General features: G+C 40.6%; 1 protein-coding gene across 2 annotated transcripts in view; it reads right to left on the bottom strand.

The window, feature by feature from the left end:
- The window catches only part of KATNAL2 (katanin p60 subunit A-like 2), a 24057-nt gene extending 1140 nt beyond the window's left edge, over window positions 1-22917 (bottom strand). The window contains exons 1-14 of one of the 2 annotated variants that reach the window (XM_009874736.1): window positions 22853-22917; window positions 22347-22513; window positions 20073-20115; window positions 19842-19849; window positions 19532-19650; window positions 17518-17613; window positions 16921-17019; window positions 15909-15986; window positions 13591-13689; window positions 12998-13061; window positions 11651-11769; window positions 9824-9915; window positions 7834-7944; window positions 351-513 (exon numbers count right to left, since the gene is read on the bottom strand). In XM_009874736.1, coding sequence (XP_009873038.1) covers window positions 351-513; window positions 7834-7944; window positions 9824-9915; window positions 11651-11769; window positions 12998-13061; window positions 13591-13689; window positions 15909-15986; window positions 16921-17019; window positions 17518-17613; window positions 19532-19650; window positions 19842-19849; window positions 20073-20115; window positions 22347-22513; window positions 22853-22917 — 1323 coding nt within the window. Of the gene's footprint in view, window positions 1-350; window positions 514-7833; window positions 7945-9823; window positions 9916-11650; window positions 11770-12997; window positions 13062-13590; window positions 13690-15908; window positions 15987-16920; window positions 17020-17517; window positions 17614-19531; window positions 19656-19841; window positions 19850-20072; window positions 20116-22346; window positions 22514-22852 lie in introns of both variants that reach the window. The other variant, XM_009874737.1, reaches the window with a different exon arrangement.
- Between the last annotated feature and the right edge of the window lie 721 nt (window positions 22918-23638).

The following is a 23638-nucleotide window of genomic DNA, read 5'->3' as shown; positions in this document are numbered from 1 at the left end:
CACTATTGCTGCAAGTCTCCCTGTATTTAAGGCTGAAAAGCTGGCCCAACAGCGGGGATCAGAATACACCATTCTGCAAGCAAAGCTGCGAGAGACCAGCGATTTCCACAGCCAGGGACATGCCTGTGAAACATTCGGCCCCGCTCCCTTTGGCTGGAGCCTCCAGCCGAGCTGAGGTCCTTCCCCCAGCCCTGTATGTTGCAATTGCTGCACACAGAGGTGTTGTCCCAACCTTCCGGACGAATCCTGCTGTGATCCCACCACTTTCGGTGATGTACGTCACTCCTACCAACAGTTCCCACCCATGAAGACCCCGAACGGGCATTGTCCTCGCTGCAGCGCTGTTTCACCTGGCCCAGCAAACTGTAGTCCAGATCCGTTCTCAGCTCCACTCCTCCGCTGTTGCTCAGAGCGGGCAGCCAGTGCTGGATCATCGCCCGCCGCGCCTCTTTATTTGGGAGGTTGACCAAAATCCTCTTCTCCAGCCGCCGCAGCATTGCAGAATCCAACTCCCTGCAACCAAAGGAAGAGAGGAATTGTCTCAGGGCAATTGTCTCATGCCCTGTGAAGAGTGGCTGAGGGAGCTGGGTTTGTTTAGTCTGGAGAAGAGGAGGCTGAGAGGAGACCTTCCTCATTGCCCTCTACAACTACCTAAAAGGAGGCTGTAGTGAGGCTGGTGCTGGTCTCTTCTCTCTAATTACTAATGACGGGACAAGGGGAAATGGCCTCAAGTTGCGTCAGGGTAAGTTTAGATTGGATATTCGGAGGAAGTTCTTTACTGAACGAGTGGTGAGGCACTGGAACAGGCTGCCCAGGGAGGTGGTGGAGTCACCAACCCTGGAGGTGTTTAAAAAAAAAGTAGATCTGGCACTTGAGGCTGTGGTGTAGTGGTTGGGTGTGCTGGGATGAAGGTTGGACTAGATGATCTTCAGAGGTCCCTTCCAACCCCTGACATTCTGTGATTCTGTGATTCTGTGATCTTGTTGCAAAAATGCGCTGACAGCAAGCTCCTCGCTGCAGGGACTGATACTTTTCAACCCCAACTGTTACTGTGTCAACCTAATTTTGATTAAGAAAATATTAATTATCCAGTGTATCCCTGTTCAGTATGTCAGTGATACGCTGGCTTGTCACAGAGAGGCTGAACAGTAACAACCAGAAGTTGTAGTTATCTTCCCTGCAGCATGTCTTGTCAGTAGCAACCTCTCCCTTTCCCCCTTCTGCTACTAAGGAGACACTACAAATTGTCTGCTTGGGGCACTGCCACAAAGGAAAATATCATTATAAATAGGATCGTGTAAAGGATGGACAAGCTGGATGAATGTGACAGTGAGCAAAAAACTATGATGCTGTCAACATCAACACTGATAAAGGTGTTTTGCCTAAAAGAAAGTGGTAAAATACAGAAGGTTTGGCCTGCTCTTAATTTTTACTTGCTTGTGATGCACAAAGGGATCTTGAAAGAAAAATGCATGTTTCTTTCTGTTCATTTCGCAATGCATTTCATCACCACCTAGAAACAGTCCTTCCTGCCAGTGCCACAGATTCTGCTGCGTGTCAGGAGTCCTGGTATGCCCGGCATGCCAGCTCCTCTCAGACACGCATCCAAACAGTCCATATAAATCTATTTTTTTTCCCCAACCGCTTTTCAGTTGTCTGCATCTAACAGTAACACAACCAAATACGTGAATGCAAACTCCTATTCCAGCTCATCCCTTGTCACTCGTGTAACAGGAACAGTCTACAAGTACCCCAGTCGTCCACACGATTTTCAAGAAGCAATAGCGGCTAGAAAATATTTACTCCTAAGTCTCTAATACCCTCCAGGAGCTGCTCTGAGCTATTATCCTCTCGAGTGCTGTTACTGGCCCCATTCAGTCACAGACTTGTTATTTCAGTTTAAAATAAAATCCAGCCCTCATACATGCCAAGAAACTCTCATCAAGAGGAAACTCACTTCCATGTGCCTTCTGCAGAGGAAAAAGAGGAGCCTGAAGCACCATTTGCAGCCTTGCTGGCTGAGCCAGCTGTTGGAGGGCTGTGCCTGCAGTCTGGGACTATAGGTGTGCTTAAATAAACCTTCCTCCACCTTTCCTGATTCCCTGTGTGACATCTTTTTTTGCCAGCAAAGTCAATATTCAAGCAATGCTTCTTGTATGAAACTCCTTTTTAATTTACAGGGAGGTCAAAGCCAGCTCAAGACAGATCTGCAGCACACCAGTCAAGCTTATTTTGTCAGCTTTGGTGACTTGTCCTTTTTTTTTTAATAGTAAATGTTGTCTACTGGCATCGCACATGACAAAGAAAATGAAAAATGGGCTCCTAAATCCCCATCTAAGGTGTCTGCCTAAGTTCTCCATGGACCTCATCACGCCTGTTCCACGTGTGCTGAGCCCAGGGCAAAGAAAGCAAAAGCTAGAAAACCAGATTGATAGGAACTCGGAGGACAACAGGAATTCACTCAGATTCACCCCAGTACTTCTAATCAAGGTTTCAGAAGTAAATACCAGAGCTTACCAATCAATGGCTGTTGGTCTATTTGTGTTATTAGTGATATTTTCAGGCTGTTTACGATGCCATTCAACATTCAGTGCAATGCCTCTCACACAGGGTCCAACCCAGACCAGACAAAGAACCATGTTAGGCCCCTACACTGCTTTCAAATTTATTTTTCAGCTCAACTTCTCCTCAAGATTGTTTACTTGGCTGGAAATACTCTCTGGCTGACCAACCGCTTGGCTGTTATTTATCCATACTATCATCCTCTGCGCAAACAGGGCAAAAAGCTCTCATGGTTTCAGAGGTGCCTGTGCAGGAACTCTAAACTGCCCTTGCAGGCAAAGGACAACCGCAGACAGAGTTTCTGCGGACAAACTACAAAACCTTTAAAAGGATTCTGTTTTCCATGATGCCTTCTGCTTCAGAGCACTCCTGGGGTGTCCCCCAAGATCACAGTTTCATGCGCTCCCTAGCCGTGTTCTGTAAATAAGGTCATTGACACACAGAGTTCCTCTGTTTATCCAGAAAGTTCACAGTGACCCTGCTTGTTGGCTAAAGAGGAAAATAAAGGCATAATATTTCTGTCAAGTGTTTAGGTCGTTTGCTAAATTGTTTTGTTAGTGATCAAATGCAAGGTTAAGTGACATTAACCAGACTGGAATAATAAGCAATGAGCCAACGAAAACGTCCTCCGAAACAACAGCCAATAAAAGCACTACAAAATGCTCAAGGAAAGACACCCAGAGCTGTGCAGGACCGAGAAAAGAGGGTGGCTTTTCAGAGCTCTCCCAGGTTGACATCAGGAGGCATCATGCCATGTTATGACTCCCAAATTCCATGAAGATAAACAAGAGGAACACTTACTTTAATTTCCAGAAGGGAGAGGTGTAATGAAGGCATTCTAGGCAAAAATTAAAAGGCATCAACAACTCCAGAGGTGAACCCAGATACAGCAACAGAGGCTGACTGGTCCATACTACTGCGATCAGTGCTCTGGAGAAAAAGGCACCAAGAATAAATGACTTTCTCATCCTTCCCACCTCCCATCCTCCTGTGCAGATGGCCTGGGCAGAGCTTCCACAAGCTGGGGGCTTGTTCTCACTCCACATGTTCTCCTGCTCCTCTTCCTCCACTCTCCTGCCTCGCTCTCCTCCACCAGACACACCCAGGCACTGCCGAGGGGGACGAAAGGGCTCCCTACAGGGTAAGCCCAGGTTTGGCTTGAGTTTTGCAACCAACCACTTCCTGAAGTCATATTTTGGCCACACACTCACAGCTTTGAAAGGACTCACCTTGGGCAGAAGGGCAGGATCCTTTGTTGCAGTGGAAGTTGAATCACACCCACCTAACGCATTAGGAAACATTCACTACGTGGTTAAAGATCACTTCATCTCTTCACTAGTGGGGCCTTTACTTTATTTATTTTCATTGAATCATTTCAACAAGTAATTTGTCCTTAGGAAAAGCCTTGCTGAGGGGTAGCAGGAAGCAAGGCTGGGCAGCAAGCACCAGCTGAAGAGGAAGATCGATAGCTGCAGTGCAGCTTAGGACAGCGTAAAGAGCTTTGTTTAGGCTTCTTTTCATTCATCTAAAAGCAGCTTGGTACTAATTTTTTTTTCATGATCAATAAATACCCAAGTTAAACAAATCTCTTGAAATCCAGCTTAATGCCAAATGTTTGCAAGACCACAGAGCTGTGCTGTGAAGCCACAGCCTTGGACTGGAGTACTAGGCATTCTGAAACTTTGCTTTGAAATATCCCTACGCAGCTGAAGCCTGAGGTCTTACAGCAGGACTGAACGTCGCCTAATACACATAAAAATAATCTCCAAACAGGGAGCTGAGATGTTAAAGGGGGTTCAAACTCCAGTGACCATATTCCTCAAGGCTGTCAGCCGCAATGATGATGGAAGACACTCATGGGTTTCACTACCTTTCCCTAGCTTTCCATCCCTCTAAACCACTTTTTTAAACAAATACTCAGCTACATCCTAAAATCTATTCTCTGTGGCATGCACATTTCTGCCACACAACCCAGTCATTATACTTACAGGTTGGATTTGCTTGAGAGATGGGAAAAACCAACCTGCCTGTGGACCATGTTGAGAAAGTCCAAAAGGAAATTCTAAGCTCTTGGGTATAAAATTTTGGAAACTGAGAGCTGGCTTCTCAAAATGGCTCAGCTGACACCCTCATACCAATGCAGATTGCCAGCTCATTGATGTGGGAGCAGTTCCCTCAAAATAGAAGTGATTTTGGATCTACTTGTAATTTTTAATGTTTCAAAGAAGAAATCCTGCAAAAATTAGCACTCCAGAATCGCAAAATGATGAAAAAATCCCCTGCATAAAACACTCCAAACTGTGCTCTGTAATTTTTGCATGGCTTTCCAGAAAGAATTTATCAGTTGCACACGGCAAGGTGTTAACAAGATACATGCAGGAACCTCCTTCTGCAGAAGGGTACAGAGAGAGCTCAGCCTCATGCTTACATTAACCTGTCTCCAAGAACCTGAGATCCAGCACCAGCCACACAGTGGCCTTCAGACCAGCTGCTATCTCCAAACTCCTCCTCAGTGAGTTCCAAATATACAATTTTTACTTCAAGACAGTGCGGAAGGGCAGAAAGACCTGGATGCTGTGAAGAGATCCGATCCTTTTTAATACTGCCACGCTGCAGCATTACATGTGGAGCTTCGCTACTCAGGGGCAAATTTCGGAGACCACAGAAAGGCACGATGCACTACTTGGCGTTTCTCTTTCTAAAAGGGTAACAATGCTACAATAACATAGACCTTCATAGTGTATTACTAACAAACCACAAACAGACAAATGTATTATTAATGTATTGATTCTCTTACAAACTTAACTGTTCTCACACACAGCAGCTATTTTTTTTTCAGCATTTTCTTACACAACTGGAACATAATTAAATTCTGCTCAGTTCCTTTGATGTAGATACTGTAACACAAAATGGGGTGGATTTTGTACTGATTTAAATTCATGAGTTTATCTAAGACATAAATCCCCCCAAACCAACACACATATTCTGCTATTATGGCTATGAAAGCCAGTGATGGCTTTATATTCACACTGTTGGGCCAGGGTAGGAACCAGCCTAACTTGCACATCTAATTTCTACATTAATTTTAGGTGCTCGCACCACCGTTATCCTAGTTAAAGAGCCTGAAAGCCCTGGGCAGGCCATAGAGAGAGGCAGACGACGGTCCCTGAAGGGGCCAGACCAAATCTCTTCCCATGATTCTACGACTCCAGCCTTTACATCACAGAATAAGAACTGGGTAATTCTCAAATGAGTTCTTAGGTATTTGTTTTAATTCATCTAATTGTAATGAGGGATACTGAAGGGTAAGACACTGCTTGTTTTACACAGCAGCTGTGCCTCCATGCCAACTTAGAAGACCACTCACTCCCCTTAGGCTTTCGTACATTCAGAAGGGAGAAATACTTTGAATTACTCTCACAGAACCTAGATTAGGCCCTTGCTTTGATTTACAGCATCACAGAACGGCTGATGTTGGAAGGCATCTCTTGGGGATCACTTAGTCCAATGCCCTGCCCAAATCAGGGTCAGCCAGTCAGGTTTTGAGTCTCCAGGGATGGAGACTCCAGAACCAATTTGAGCAACCTGTGCCAGTTTTTCATTACCTGCACTTGAGCTTTCCTGAGATTCTTGTGGGCTCACTCCTCCAGCCTGCCAAGGTCCCTCTGAACGGCAGCGCAACCCTCTGGTCAATTAACTATTCCTTCCAGTTTTGTATCACCCGCAAATTTGCTGAGGGTGCCCTCTGTCGCATTGTCTAAATCATCAGTGAAGGTGTTAAAACAGCACTGAGCCCTGTGGGTATCTCAATTGTTCTGAATTGCTGCACCTGTTAGAATCATAGAATCGTTTGGAAAAGACCAGCCTTTAAGACCGTCAAGCCCAACCACTAAGCCAACACTGCCAGGTTCACCATGTCTGTAAGCACCACATGTACACAGGCAACATTACCAGGTATCAATACTGTTATCAGTATTGATCCACATCTTTTAAATCCTTCCAGGGATGGTGACTGAACCACTTCCCTGGGCAGCCAGTTCCAATGCTTCAACAACCCTTTCAGTGAAGAAATTTTTCCTAATGTCAAATCTCTACAATGTGAGAGGTGAATAGGCCCACTTGGATCTGCCTGCCTTTAAGGACATGGATATCAAGAAATATTTCAGTGCTATGATTATCAGCAAACTGCAAAAAACATTAGCTATTCAGACACTGTCCCCAGCAGACTCCTTGGATTTCTCTGTTTCATGTACACTTCAGGGAAAGGAAGAAAAAAAATCTTTCTTGCGCCCAGCCCATCTTTTTTTGCAGACATGTGGCTCCAAGACTGTCCTTTACCAAACAGATAACTTCCACAATTTACTTTGCTGTGGTTCCCCTTTCGGCTTTCAGTGCACAGATTTCTCTTTTTTTTTTCATGGATTGGTAGCCCAGGGGGAAGGGGAGTCTCAGGGCAAACAGAAATCCATAGACTAATTCCAGACCTATGAATAGTAACTTCAAAACCAAGCCCATCATCAACGAGGCTTCACCTCTCTGTACAGGTGCTGGGTTCCACTCTGGAAAATGCTTAAGTGAGCTACAAATCAGACCATCACAAGTATTTTTGTAGAAAACATGAACAAGCAACAGTGGCCATGGGAGACACATACCAGGAGGCCCATGAGGTGGGCATTTTTGCTGTCTGTTGTCCTCCCCCCAGCATCCAAGGTCGTTAAATTAGAAATGTTACCTCCCTACCTCACCCTCTCCCGTCTGTCTTGTTCTCAGTCCATGTCCTACACATTTGGGGAACAACACGATGAAGTGCCCTAGTTCGAATCTTAAACTGTTTATTCTTCTGTTATAAATTATGTTAAACAAATGGAAGAATTTTGCCCCTCAACTTTTAAAAGTCACATTTGATACCAATAAATCCAGCATTCCTATTTATGGAGTATCCTTCTAAGCACTAGATGTTTTAAGCACCTTACAGCTCCAGGCTGAAACCCTTCTTAGCTTAAACATAGTAAATAACTTGCCTATGAAGTCAAATACTCCATTTTAAATATTAGCAGCTGGTAGCACCAGCATATGTTGACTTTATTATGGATTATTCTCATGTGGCACAAATAGCAAGAATTGTAGAGTTTAAAAGTAAAAGCTCCAAATTAATCTTTAAATGCTTTAACCAAATATCAAGGCTTTTTCTGCAAAAGTCTAAATAAAATCTTTATCTGTGCTTAGAAGCTCATGCAAATGTATTCAAAATGTACTCTCTGGATCTCTTACCATGGCAGATTGGAAGCTGCTAAAACAAATACAAGATCATCAGATCGGGCCAAGCCATCCATCTGCACCAGTAATTCTGTTTTCATCCGCCGACTTCCTTCATGTTCACCACTACCAAGATGCAGAGAAATATTATTTGCTCAGTGCATTAAAGTAATCATCTTTATTTATACAGTGTCATTCACAGCAACTGAGCCCTTGTCACAGTTTTGCCCCAGTTCAAAGCATGATTAAGCTCCATTAGCTAACATCTAAGCATTAAAATCAAGCTTTCTAATGATTACTTAAATGGACTCTTTTTGGTGCATTAAAGTAAGGAGAATTCACTATCACTGAATCCAAGGAAAGTATTTATTTTTATTTTTTTTCTGCATTAAACTTCACACGATGTTGGCATTTACTGGAAAACAGCTAAGGCTTCGATCAATTGATCTGTGTAAGAGAACTTTTATAACATGATAGTTGCCATTAAATAACAAACACATTTACCTTTTCAGGGCATTCTACTGGCATTTTTCTCTGAGCGAATTTTAACTGGCCACAAGGAGATATAGCTACTACCAAATGCAACATTTTGCAAAACATTCTATCAAAAGCAAACAGAAAAACATGCCGTATTGAAATTAATTTTAAAATGGGGCAGAGACCACACAGAAAGGATCCTTCCTCAAAAAAAGAAGGGGATTTTTTGCAAAGTGCTTAGAACTCTGGCCCTGATCCAGGTAACCAATTTTGCAGGAAACCAATCTGAACTCCTGGTCCCAGACGTGGAGTTCTTCGAAACTCCTGAATCAAACTCAGAGAAAACATCAGGGCCTTAGATGGAAAGAGCTGCAATTCAGGTTTAATGGGTTATTTCTGCAAAGGCATCCACACGCTGGTGCTGTGTCAATATTTAATGAGGATATGTCAAAAATAACTACATAATTCTTACATAAAAATCCTTATTAAAATATATACTCCAGTGATGTTAATGAGAGCTTTAAAAATATATATATGAAAAAAAATCTGGTCAATAATTTATAGCTATTAATTGACAATTATTACAAATTGTATCTTTACAATATGACAGTCTATTCACACATCTTTGTAAGCATATAATTCACAGTACATAAAATCCACTGTAATGGGATACTAATGGTCGTAATAATAATTTTATGTTTTTCCTTCTTCTTCCTCATCCCTAACCATTTCAATCTGGTTATAACGATAAACCACCTACATCACAGATGACATTAGTAACATCCTCCTGCTCCTGCATCTGGAAGTCCTGATAACACCACCGAAATCTGTCCTATTCATGAAAATGCCATTCCACCATGTACGATCCATCTTACCCTGCTATGCCTAAACTTGACAAAAGTGTCACAAAACCAGCTGCTTCTTACTCGCCTCTAATCAGTCACCTGTCGTTTCCCCCTCACTGCCTTTATTTTCACTTCACACCCCTTATTTTGAAGTACAGCACCACTAGCTGTATACTCTTGCACACTCCTCCTTCTCAAATTCTTGCTGGATCCGCAGTTCCTTGCTAATCTTCACCCAACACGCCCCTCATGCTTGTTTCTCTTGCCTCTGGTGAATGAAACCACTAGATCTGGCTCCTTAAATCCCCACAGGGCACGCAATGTGCCCACGAGGCAGCCCTTTGGAAGCTGACAGGCGTTCTGACAACAACATGTGGTGAAGCTCCTGAAGACCACAACAGAACACAAGCAAAACCGCCTAATAAAAAGTCAAGGAAATTAGCATTATCAAAGTAATAATAACGACAATAAAATATAAAAAACAGAGGCCCGATCATTTTCCTGCTGGAGTTTATAGAGTAGCCTCAGGCTTTAGTTTAGCTAAGATTTATTTTTAACATGTGCACTCTGTGACTGAAGACTGGTTGGCACCTGAACGTGCATACACACACGCTGTTGAAAAGATTTGGTAAAAGTGGGATGAACATTCTGCTTAAGCCATAGGAAATGGTCTCAATAGTTACCCAGAAGCAGTGCCTCTCTGACTCATAACTGACTCCAGCTCATCCAAGAAAATTGTGGAAGGAGCGTGGTACCGGGCAAGCTCAAATAAGACCTGTTTAGAGAGAAGAGTAAACATGAAAGAAAAGATGAAGTAACACTAAAAAACATCAAAGGGCCATTGGCACACAAGATAAATGAAAGCACCCACATTCCAGACTTCTAGGACAAAGGGGGATGGATGGATATCTGCTGGGAAAAGGCTCAGTAGGCTGAAGGTTCCCAAATCCTCTCACACTCTGAAAGGTTTGTGAAGGAAATACAAGGAACACAGCCACGTAATCCCGTCTTTGTATGTAAATCTTTCTGGCTAAATCCTATCAGAGTACCCTGCAAATAATGGGATAGAAGAAAATGATCCATCTGGGATTCCAGGAACTCCTAAACTGTTATCAGAGATTAAACATCCGTCTTTTGTTGTTGCTCCATTTGTAGGTGTTTTTTTTTAAATAAGGATTTGAGGAAAAAAAATAATTTACAAGTCAGCTGAATCATAATGAAAGAAAATGGACTGATTCTTTTGATAGCAGTCAAGCAGTTCTTTTGTTTTTCCTCATGAAAACAAACATAATCTGCTTGAACAATCAAGATTTAAAAAGAGAATATTAAGCTGTCACAAAAAGTCTGGGTCTGCCCTTTGGAGAAGGAAGTTTAATCTATTTTTCTGTAAACATAGAGAGGCTTATACTAGCAGTAAGAGCATATTGTCGGTTCTTCCTCACAGAAGTGTTCCTTGAGCTTTTAAATAAATATCACTGAAAAATACATATTAATACAGCGCTTTTAAATCTGAACAAAAAACAAATTAAAAACTATATTATATTCTGTACTTTGGATAGGCAGCACAGGATTTAAGTTATTTGCCCACAGGGACAAGCAGTCCATGACCAATCTACAATTTTATTACAAATATAAAATACAAAAATGACATCAATACAGTTCAGAACTGAGGAAAACAGGATGAATGGCTATGCCTCCAAAATAACCACAAAACCCATATGTACTTCACACAGCTTCAGAAAGCTCCTGCACCAGCTTCATGTGATTGTAGGATCCAAATTCACACAATACTTAAAAGTTGTCCTGATCTATAACCTCATTTCATTTTCAAATTCTGCCAAAAATACAATGAAGGGTAGAATGACACAGTTTCAATATTGTTGCAGAAACCTTTTGGATGATGGTGTCAAAAACCAGAATGTCCCATCCCTACTCCTGCAGGAAGTGAAACTTCTAGGAAGCTGCTGAGACAGTTGTCAAGAGGATCAATAACACAGGAGGTGAATGCCAGAAAAATAATATGCCATCTTAAAGGACAAAGCACACATCTACATTTGACTGTAAGATCCTTGTGACAAGGGAATTCTTTGCCAATTCCATGCCTTAAAGACTAGCAATATTAACTAGAAATGATGTAAAGTTCTTTGAAGGTGTCATTAAGTAAATTCTACTTTAGTTACGAACTCTGCTTGCCTATCTCTTATTCAGTGAGTGAAAAATCTTTTCTGCCTTCAGGACATCTGCTTCATCTTACATTACAGAACTAAAATTCCTCAGCAAGAATCCTTTGTGAGACTTCCGCAGAAGTGATGTTATCCCCATTTTAAGAACTAGATTATGAACAGGGTCACCATGTTTTGTCCAAGACAGGAAAGACTGAGTATCAGAGGAATACTTGCTTTCTGGTTCTGTGTTACACTCCAGCTCTTTAACTGAGAACTTGATGTTTGTTAAAGTACAAGAATGAGATGAGGTCCCTTCCAACCCCTAACATGAGGCGTGAGTCTTACCCGGACAAGTTTTTCAGAATCGCCCCTCCATTTGCTGACAATGGTGGATGCTGATATGTTGAAAAAGGTTGTATTGCACTCTGTGGCTACAGCCTTGGCAAGCAAGGTTTTTCCAGTACCTACGAACAACAGTGTTGAGGGAATTCACTCTCTAAATAAACACAACACAAATGTTTGAATAGTTCCCCTTCATTCTACTACCAGTAAGAGAAAAAAAAAAGAGTAAAATATGAAAAGTAATAGAATCATAGAATGTGTGTTGGGCTGGAAAGGACCTTTAGAGGTCATTTGGTCCAACCCCCCAGCAGTGAGCAGGGACATCTTTAGATCAGGTTGCTCAGAGCCCCATCAAGCCCAACCTGGAGCCTAAACATCTCCAGGGATGGGGCCTCCACTACTTCTCTGGGCAACCTGTGCCAGTGTTTCATGACCTTCATTGTAAAAAATTTCTTCGTTATATCTAGCCTGAATCTCCTCTCTCCTAATTTAAATCCATTGCCCTTTGTTCTGTCACCACAGGCCTTACTAAAAAGTCCCTCCCCATCTTTCCTGCAGCCCCTTCAGGCACTGGCAGGCCGCTATAAGGTCTCCACAGAGCTTCTCTTCTTCAGGCCCAGCTCTCAGCCTCATGGCAGAGGTGTTCCATCCCTCTGATCATTTCTGTGGCCCTTCCAAGATTGTCTGGAGAAATACAACTAACACAGCATTGCAAATGCAGTCACCACATTGCAAAGGGCCATGTGTTGAAATTGCCAGATGCCTTCTGCAGCAAGTACAGCTTAACCTTCACAGGAACAAGTGAAGTTTACTGCAGTGACAGCCGTGTCAACCTGACCCAAGCAGTAGTTGTGCCCTCTGTCCCCTCCCAGCCATCTCACAGTGGTAGTGTTCGGGGCAAAGTGGAGCAGAGGGAGAAGGGAAGCCGTGCTGACACGGAGAACACTCAGCTAGCATGCAAGAGGGCAAAGCTTCTCTCCATTTCCAAAACAACCCCCAGATGCAGAAGAAACAAAAGACATTTTCCTTAAGAAGGTGAATGAATGCCAGATTTATTTACATTTTGTAAAAAGGCAAAGATACTGTGTTCTCAACTCCCCCGAATGGTTAGTGTAAGTACTGGTTTTGGAAGATACAGGTGTGAAAATAGTCAAGGGTGATGAGAAAGGCAAATGGACAGGTGTGAGTGTCAGAGACAGACGTAATCCTCTAATGCTCTTTCCTTTTGTTTCACGTTACAGAAAACACTCTTTATTAACACATTTGATCTAGCTAGCATCAATGATTTTACCACGGGACAAGACCAGAAGCAGTGATAAACGAACAGATAGGATATAAAGCTCTCCATACCTGGTGGTCCATAGAGCAATAATCCTTTCCAAGGAGACAGAATGCCAGTAAACAGTTGCGGGTACTGTGGAAACAGAAAAGTAATGCAGGGATTAAAAGTGTATCATCTATAAAAAAATCGAGGGATTCTAACTCGTACCTCCACTATTCTGAACATATTCAGGAAACTGAAGAAATTTGAAGAGAGGAGGATAAAACCACTCCAAAACAATAAAACATACATGATCTGAATACTGAGAAAAATATTGTATTTACCATTTGACATGTGTTTCAAGTGAATTCTTCAAATGCAATTGATTTGACATTCTCTTCTGTAAGTCATTTTCCATTGAATTAATATAGACCAAATCCAGTACCACTTAAATTATCAAAGGTGCCAAAGGACAGGACCCAACACTTACAATTTTAATATTGAAAGGTCATTTTCCTACAGTAAAATGTATATGCCACTGTCAGATGAAACAGCAATACCTATAGCATGAAGTGCTTACAAAAAGGGTAGAAATAGGGAGAACTCTAAACCACCATGATAAATACAAGGAAAATGCTATCAAGCCCAACGCTGTTTTTCTCAAAATTATTTAGCTCCTTACCTTTATGGGATAAACAACTGCTTCCTTGACTAGCCTTTTAGCCGCATCCAGTCCAACAATATCATCCCACTTCACGTTTGGATTATGGAGATAAATGTCCTGCAACAGACATTGCATCCTGTTAGTAAAACTTGTCCTGCACGAGGATCTCTGGCATAGCAAAAGAATTGATTTGGTTATAAAATAAGAGTGGTAATACAGTGATATGAACCCTACGTACTAGGGACCTCCAGAGAAGGAAGCATACACAGCAAACATTTCCACATCGTGCCTTGCTGCCCCTCGAGCCCCTCGTTTCCCTAAGAGCATATACGCTGCCAAAGGTATATGCTGGGCAGATCTGCTCCTCAGATCTGCTTTCTGTTAGTTGATTTTAGTAAAACAACAAACATATGAAGATCTGTCACAGTATGGAGGTTAACCAACCCTAGCATTTCGTCTCTGAGGCTGGCAAGTGTTGTATGTTTAAAAAAAAGTATAAGCAATAGGAGTGGCAGGTTAGTTCATATTCATATTTTTTACATCCATCAAAATCTTCAACTGAAGGACTTCAATAATTAAAATTACATCTTAGTCTTTGAGTTCAAACATCCTTTGACATTGATCCTACAGTGAATTTCTCCTACCTCTTTTTTGAACATGCTTGTTCTGTACTGTTTAATCCCCACAGTTTAATCAAGTGCAATATGAAGATACTTCTGTTTCTTTTAAACTTGATGCTAAGTAACTTTATAGCCTATTACTTATGTTGTTAGTTATAAGTAACTGTGAAAAATTGCTATTTGCTCCACACTACGCAAGATGTTATATATCGCAAGAAAAGCTGTGAGAAATTCTGTAACAGGAGGAAAATTTTCCCCTAAGCATCTATCAAAAGATAGTCGGTAATTAGTCTATGCCCTGAAGCACTCACTAAATTAATTTAATTTAATTCATCAAACTTTTCAAATCTTCTATGAATCTTTCCACTTGCTGTAGTATTACTTTGTGGCTTTGCATTCCTAGAGATTAGTTGTTCTGCAGAAAATATCATATCCTCAGTACAAATACTTGGGATAAATTCTGCTCCCAGATAAAAACAGGCAGTCCCTGGAGACTGAAGAAAAATTACGTGCTTATTTCTGAGTGGAAAATTTGATTTAACACAATTAGAAAAATTATTTTTATGGAGTAGATCACACTTTCCCTTTCTATTAACAGAAAATTAAGATATATCAGATTTATGATTCTAAGTCGAGACTTCCATAACTGTTTCCAAATTAAATTAGATTGTGTCGTGAAATAGATACCACATGCTATTTATTTTTATTGATTTACACAGTGTTGATTACCATAGCAACCAGTAACATGCCAGCACATTTTAAAAAAACATACCATAACAAAGGTTAAAGCAACCCTATTGCTTTTTTTTTTGCTAAAGTAGCAACAAGAAACACTATTTTAAAGGGTTACCATAAATTGAAAAACAGACAGGAATCAAAATGAATGAAAATGCTCTTCCTTTAAGGCTGGAAATTTCTTAGACTTCCATTTTACTAAACTGCAAATCAAAACGTGGAGACCAAGAATTTGGGCTATGAAAATTCAGCCAGCAAAAGTCTTGAGGCTTTTTAAACAGATAATTTTAAGTATGTGGGAGAACAGCTGATACCACTTCTGATTCTTATATCCAGAAAGAGTCAAATTTCATGTCAAACTTAGTACCAAACATTGTGATACCCTGAAGTGTTCTGGACAAGTGCTTCATGGGGTCTTGGAGGTGACGCATGCAAAGCACTTATCTGCGTCAAGGCCAGGCTCATCCACAGTAGCCCAGGGCCTGTTTGCTAGACTGCACCTCGACCCACGAGCAAAATGAAGTTGGGATTTCCTCCATATGTCAAACTGCCCGTCCTGGAATGCGTGGACTGCACCCACAGAGCTGAGCCAAGGTTTGGTCCACCATTTGATCACCGTTAGATAACGTATTAGATAAAAGCTAGTATTAGCTAAGGTATTTAAATCTCTCTTTTCAGTGTTGTACATTTTCTGTAGCAGTAAGAAAAAAGGGGAAAGCTACTCCAGTCTCATGGGTACAGCACGATTAGATTACATGTTCCCCATTCGCAAGGAATGGTCTTAATTACTTCCTCCTATTGTGTATCAGAAACATCAGTTACATGTAAAGAAATTACTTCTTGGGGGTCGCATGATAAGAGAAATAGCTTGCGCATTCAGGAATAAGCACTATCAGTGACAGTAAAAAGAAATAAACTGCATTCTCAGATGACAAAGATAACCAAGATCTCTATGTAACTGAAACAGAGATCTGATCTTACTTTGCTCACCACCGTTGCAAGTTCTCTCATCTCACCAGTCATGCCAATAAAAGCACTAAGGGGTTTTAGTAACCGTTCCTAAAAAAAAGACAAACAAGTTCTTGTCAGACTTCAATTATTTTTAAACTATGAAATAGTTTCTAAAAAGCTGATACATCATAATCATAGAATCATAGAATCATGGAATGGCCTAGGCTGGAAGGGACTTTAGAGTTAATCCCACCCTCCCTGTCACGGGCAGGGACGCCCCTCAACTAGATCACATGGGGACTGAATGGGGATCGAACCTGCGACCTTGGTGTTATCAGCACCACGCTCTAACCGACTGAGCCAATATCAATAATAAAGATTTTGAAGCCATATTTGCAGTAACTCATCTTTTCATCTTACGCAATCTAATCTGCGAACTGACATTAAAACGACCAGCTTGTTTTTTCCACATGCAGTCCTAAGCATGCCCCACATAGATTAAGAAGAGTAAAAAATTGTTCATCACACTTCCTCATACTCTCTTTTGGAAGTCTCCTCAAGTGTAGCAGTTGCCAGGCAGAGGGGCACTGAGTAAGTTGGATGAGCTGTCCTAGAAGCCATGGCTTGTGTCAAGGAGTAATTACTTGGTTACTTCAGGAGGGGTTACTTTACTGAACATTCTATATCTCAACTATATAAACTCTTGCTCTTGCCTCAGCTGAGGTGAACAGTAAATAACATACTGAATTCACAGGAACTAGAATTTCACCCTCAGATGTTCTGTAGGTTTCTGCGATTTACTTTCTTTTTCTGTAAATCATACAGTATTATTTGTATTTGTCATGTACTTTCATATTTGAAGAGTAAACAACTGTGAACAAATTAGACCAGTATCAGGTACGACTGTGGCCACTCAAGAAGGAAATACACGATTTTGGAATGGAAATGACTGATAACCTCATTGCAGCATTTTATTTTGTTCCTTCTCATATAAAACTGAAATTCATGCTCATTGGATGGAAATATGAGCAGAAACACTTACTGAAGGATCTGGATCACAGTTAAGGCTGTTCAAGGCTATTCCATTTGATGATACTTTGATAGCGTCCTGAATCATCCCATGGAAGTCAATTACTTGGCCCTAAAGGAGAAAATAATGTTTTAACAGGCTTTAACTGTTAAAACTGCAGACTAAATTTTGCTTGCCATTACAGCAATTAGCTTCCTTACTGCACTTGTAGTCCTAAATATGTCAAAAACTGACCACAGAATCAGTGGCAGCAACAGGAAAAGAACACACATCTCCTCAGTCATTATAAGACCTTTACTGCAGAGCATCTTATTATCTCATTCAGGAATTTGAGATTTATCTTAAATTTTAGCCATTACCACTGGGTTTTAAAGGCAGAAATATTTTTTCCTTATTGACAATGTTTGAAATATTATTTAATGCAACCAGAGCCTCCTAGGCAAAGAATTACCGCCCAAATATTAAAATTTACTCTTCAGCTAATCATACAGGATCATTCTTTATCAACACGGACACAAAAAGTTCACATCTGGTATTTGTGAAAAACTTTCAGATGTTTTCCCTACAGATGCATTTCTGCCGTAAATCACATACTAGGTTTCCACCAGCCTTTCTTGGGTGAGTGCTGTCTCCTCCAGCTTTGCTGACTGCTGAGATGCTTAAGCCAAAGTCAGATTGCTCTGGAGTGACTGCATTGTCATTATTCTAAAGAAGAAAAAAAATTAAAACAGATGTGTTGCCCAGTAGGTGCGTAGCAGATATCCTATTATAGGTATGATCCTACCTTTTCATGTGTACCCAGATGTATAGTAATCCCATGCTTGTCAGACATCAGCACATGTATATTTATAGAATTACAGAATTACAGAACCCATTAAAGGTCTTTTTCAGCCTTTAATACCAACTGTTAACCCAGCAATGCCAGGTCCAGCACTAAACCATGTCCCTGAGCACCTCATCTACACATTTTTTAATACCTCCAGGTGATGCCTTGAACAAAGACTCGAGGTGGAAAACTCCCCTGTATCTCTGTAGTGCCTGATTTATGCTTGTTTGAGGATTAATGCCTTGAACAAAGGCCCCACTATAGCTCTGTAGTGTGTAATCCATTCTCCCTTGAGCAACTTCTAAGCTTTCTATGATAAGAAAACCTTGAATTTTGTTATTAGTAGGCACAAACAGATAGGAAGCTTTAGGCCTTGTTGAGCTTCATGATTAAAACCCACCAGGACCAGTTTAGGACCAGATAACAGAGAAAAACAGCTGAACAGTCTGGGATGACCCACAATGCACATGCCTCAAGGGAAAGTTCAACCAGAGGACACCAAGAGAATGACCACCAGAGGGCCTTGGAAACCCCAAAAGACCATCGACCCACTTAAGAGCGCAGGCCAAAAAGGGTGGACACTATGTAAATAACTTCTAGTAAATAATATGAATGTGTATGACAATTTCAAGAAATATAATGGATATCTATGTATCAGAACAATATAAGCTTTGCTTACTGTAGATAATAGGATGAACACTAAGAGGAATTCTGTCCCATGCACCCAGTGCTGCAATAAAGAGTGCCTGCTTTCTAAAACTCCAAACCTGAGTCTTAGAGAGTTTCTCTGAGCAGCTTTTATGGTAACACAGAGATGTTGACTCCACCACTTTCCTGGTCAGCCTGTTCCAGTGCTTGACAATCTTTTCCTAAATTAGACTTGATCTTAGTTTCCTAAGTTAGACTTCACCTGACTGCAGACAGCAGTGTTGAAAACCATGGCTCTACAACTCTTCATTCAAGCTATTTCATGTGCATCATTATTATTACATTTCATTCTAAGTTGTAGAAATCTGCCTTTTTACTCAGCTATGAGAAGAAGCAGTTAATGAACAGTGGAAACATGAAGCAAGCGCAAGGCACAGCACATCAACTCAGAAATGAGGAACCATTTTAGGATTCTAAGTTACTTTGACATTCACTTTATAGCAGTCATTGCTGCGCTGTCCAAAAGCTAAGTGTTTCAAAGGTGAGGGACCTGGTCCAAGATGAGAGTCATCCTATGCAGGAACATGGACGAGGACTTTAAGAATAAAAAGAGACTCTCCTTCCCACAGCTATAGCAGACCGAGTGCTTGCCCACCAACCGACTGTTCCTGCTCCCTCCTCTGCAAGGGATGGCATTAAAGTAGTTTTCATGGCAAACTTAGCAAAATGAGACTTATAAACCTGAAAATTACAGAGCCAAATTATCTCCCCAGTCTGAAACACTTTATGCACTGTGAAGATGCTTACAATTGACACCAGATTTTCTACCAGGATTGTTTGTCTGGTTTTCTGCTACTAAAGCATGAATCTACTGGTGTTAATGGGAAGACTCTGGTTGCTTTCAGGATAGGTTTGATTATATGACTGCCTCTCCTCTAATTTTACCCTGTGACTTACTCCCCAACTCAGAGGCAGAATATATTCTCCTGAAGTCTTATATCTATAATCCTTAAATTACATAATTAGTAAAATCCATTAGTTACACAATTATTAACTCTGTAACTCACACCATCTTGCTGCCTGTAACCTTTCAAAATAAAATCACACTAATATCAACTGTAATGCTGCCAAGACAAACCACAGTTAAACCTGTTTGGGTATGTCCTTTGGGGATGATTTAAATTCTGTTGCACTCCCAGGAGAAGTTTTTGACAACGGTTGTTGCACAGTCTGATGTTTGAGCCTTGGGAGATTCTGAGAAGAGCTTGCTGCCCTAAAATTAAAAAAAAAAAAAATCAATCTTGAAAGTCTTTCACAACTTCTTTTTTTTCCCTTCAAATTATCAAAAGATTAAAAGGTAGAGTTTTCAAATAAAGCAGTTTTTGGGCTAACTTTGCTCCCACTGAAGTCAAGGCATCAGTTTCAGTCACAGCAAGTTCAATGCATACTGCTTGCAAACATGACATCCTACCTTATCCACACTGTAGAAACTTTGTAAATTGTCTGCATCTGCCTCTGGGAAATAAGTCTTTATTTTCCTCTAAAAGATACAGCAAAATGCACCAGGCAGTCAGCAGCGTGACTCTAGGCTTGAGCATTCCTATGGTACCACAACATTATTTTAACCACTCTGTATATTGTTTTATAGGACAATTTTCTGCCCAGAAAAAAACTCAGGCATTTCTCTTACCTTCTTGGTCTTCCTCCAGTTCTCAGCTGTCGTTTATTTTCCGCTGTAGGAAAATTAATATTAAAATGGTGAATATTTAAGGATTAATGAAGGGCAACTTGTTTATTTTTTCCCCTTTCAAACATATTTTTGAGCACAAATTAAGAACCTTGGAAATAACAATACATAAACAGGAACAGCACGATTATAAGCAATGCAAGCTTGCAGAAATGTTTTGAAAGCAAACTGACATTGGACAGAGCAGTTTGGCTCCAGGCTCATTAAATTTTTGGCTCATTTAGTCTTTGGTTTCTTTGCTTACATTTTAAAACCAGTATCATTTTCACAGTAAAACGGACACTGCTTAAATTAGATCAAGCACAATAAACTAATTTAATATATCACACAGAATGATTATTTAATGCTAATAATTTATTCATTGCTGAATTGGGAAATAAGAATTTACCTCACTCTTCATAACAGTAATTTTACCATACTCGACATACATAAATGTCACATTGCAATGGTGGTTATCAAAACACGTTATTTTTTGCGCTTGAATTATTTGAAACATTTTCTGTCAAAGAAAAGCTTTTTCCACAAAATGTCAAACTCGCAAAGCCCAGATGTGAGCTCATAAAGCTGAGGGTTTCTGTCATACTAGCAGGACCCTGACTGCTACCAGTGTTGTCTGTGCCATGCTCTTGCACCCAGATTCTCATACACTTACACAAAATAATCTTTCCAAACAAGCTGTTTCATTGAAAGAGCTTGGGAACATGGTGTACTTAAAGGCAGCAGAGCCAATACCTGAAACTTGTAACCCTGTGGGTACATCTACAGCACCACAAACTGCAATTCTGAGTGGAAATGAGTTGATTCCGTAGGGCCTGCTGAGAGCATTACAAAGAATTTAGCAGGGAGGAGCACCACACCAATAATTTTGTTTGGCCTGCATATACCATGATCTGACCACGGACATGGTTTAAGGGAGGTCACAAAAAACAGGCAGCAGGTTTTCTAGAGAGACACATGCAGGAGGGAGGCTGCTGAGGCTTCAGGGTAAAAGGATGATACATCCCTGACAGCATGTTTGCGATTCTGAGCTTGGTTAACGGCAGAGTGCCCCATGACTGAGCAGCTTTACCCAAAAAATGGGTACCGAGAGCTTGTAAGTGTGTAAGAGTGATTCTTTTTTGGGAATTGTTCACTTGGATCATGGATCAAGACTTGGCCACCACTCGATTTGACTAAGTATGATGTGACAAATGCTTTGTATTACATTTTCCTTCTTGATTCATAACAAATCCTTTGGGTTTTGTCCTGCAAGACCGCTCCTCTTCCTATTAACACCAATCAATAGGTTCTGCTAGCTTCATGCAGATAATGCTTGCTTCCAGCTAGTACTGTTCTACATCACCGTGGCAATAATGATGTAGCTTTAGTACCTTTCAAAATCATTTCACCTATACAGGCAATTTTATTACATTTATGTAATGTTTCATTTACCTGGGATTTCAAATTTGCTGGCAGCCACATGAAACAATGATGACTGCTCAGTGATGTTCCCCGACGAATCATCCCCTTCTCTAATGATTCTAATTTTTCTTACAAGACAAACAGGTAGAGATGTTGGTGTTTTCTGCACCCTCCAAGCTCTTAGTAACTGTTCCTTACGCAATTATTTTTTTGCTAAAGTATAAAAAACAGTCAGGCTCTCAGGGTCGTAACAGAATGCTTATATTCTGATTTGCCTTATTATGTATCATTCACTTACACCTCAAACTTTAGGTCCCTTGGAGCACATAAACACACTACACGTTTGGCATATTACCTTTGGTATGTGAAAATGTGCAAAACAAACTGTTAATGAGACTAGTGGTGATAAACTTTTAAGCACTTGCTTGGATGAGCTAAGTTATATTTCATTAAAGTGGTTTATTTTAATTTAAACATTAAATCCAAAATACTATTTTCTCCTTCATGAGAGGAAAGTGAATATATCTAAGCCATAATACTTTGTGCTTACATGGCATTTTCCAAAATCAAAGCAGTTTTTAAAAGACATTAAAATACCACCTTCTTTTTCCTCTATCTAGAGAAGGAAGATCAGAAGAGCTCAAAGCTCCTCCTCTCAGTTCCTGTGTCCATGTGCCAGAACTACAGCCCTGTAACTGTATGAGAGTCTGAACATTAAATGCTGACATACACAAGAAGGGTGGTGAGCCTATCAGGCAAATACACATTTTAGGCTTTGAGCAACAAAAGCTTTCTTTTTGGAATACAGCCACATACCGGTGTCCGGGACCTTTTTGGTAATTTTAGGATACTTTTGAAATTTTACAAAGTAATAGCTTTCATATTCCATCAAAATTGTTTCAAGATCAATGTTGTCACAAACTTGAAAGCCACGTAAACTTAAGTTCGTCTCTTGCTCCAAAGCGTGTGCAGCATCAATATAACTGGTAATTTCAAAAAAAAAAAAAAAAGATCAAAAACTTGAGAGTTACTACCTTATTCTGACTGTTGACAAAAAAAACAAACAATGGCATTAGTAAGTATATGATATTTTTAACCTGTCCACAATTCTATTATAAAAGCCTAAACTCTACTTAAAAATGCTTTGCTGATTGCTCTAAAGTATTTTTAAATTATATATGACATTTTTATTCCAGAAACTAAAACAATTTAGCAAAGAGCCATGCTGCCCATCCACCCAACAGAGGACAGAAAGACACATGATGGGAGGTCAGATACACACAAAACCAAAAATGTAGAGAATTATTATTTAAAAAACATACCCTTCCTCCATTAAATAATGCAAAATTAGAATGAGAAGATTTTTTCGACGAGCTTCTGTTCGCATCTCATCCTGTGAATTAAGACAGAACTCTAGATCAAATGTAATATTCTCTTTATTGCTGTAAACAGCATCTAAATGTAGCCTGTGGAAACAAACAAATTAAGACAACAGCATGTAAGAACTGTAAAACAACTCACAGTTAATAAACAGAAGGAAAGTGGTTTTCACTGTAATTTTTCTTACACATTATCAGGGCTACTGGATGGGTAGAAGCCTTTTCCTACAGAAAATTATTCTGAGGTTGAAAAAAATAACTAATTTCCCTTCCTGTGGTTATGGATCTCCAGCGTGGTCAGGCTGCTGCAAATTTCAGGGTAGGACTCTTGCAGACTTCATGCACCGTGTCTCTCCAAGGGCTGTGCAAGGAAACTATGTGCTCCAGCATCACAGTGTCCTTCCCTTGCTACTAGTAACCTGGTTTTTGTGTACTGGGAGAAGGAGGTGTGGAGAATAGGTCTGGGATCTGCACAACCACACTACAAAGACCAGCTTTAACACTGTTGGCACCTCCCTTTTCACAAGTCCTGGTATAATAAACACAACAAGTTTGAAGCAGAGAGCACCTGAAGAATTAGTAGCTTGGGTCATACCAGGCTTGCCTGATTTTAACACAGGAGTGACCAAAATCAGGTCCCAACATGGAGAAATTTCGGCATGGAGTCAGTACCATGGACTGCCTCACACAGATTTGAGAATCCAAGGTCATCCACGAATGGTTCATCAT

The sequence above is a fragment of the Apaloderma vittatum genome, unplaced genomic scaffold, assembly GCF_000703405.1.
Source record: "Apaloderma vittatum isolate BGI_N311 unplaced genomic scaffold, ASM70340v1 scaffold10828, whole genome shotgun sequence".
NCBI lineage: Eukaryota > Metazoa > Chordata > Aves > Trogoniformes > Trogonidae > Apaloderma > Apaloderma vittatum.
Note: the sequence above shows the minus strand (reverse complement) of the source record. Positions and strands in the feature narration are given on the sequence as shown.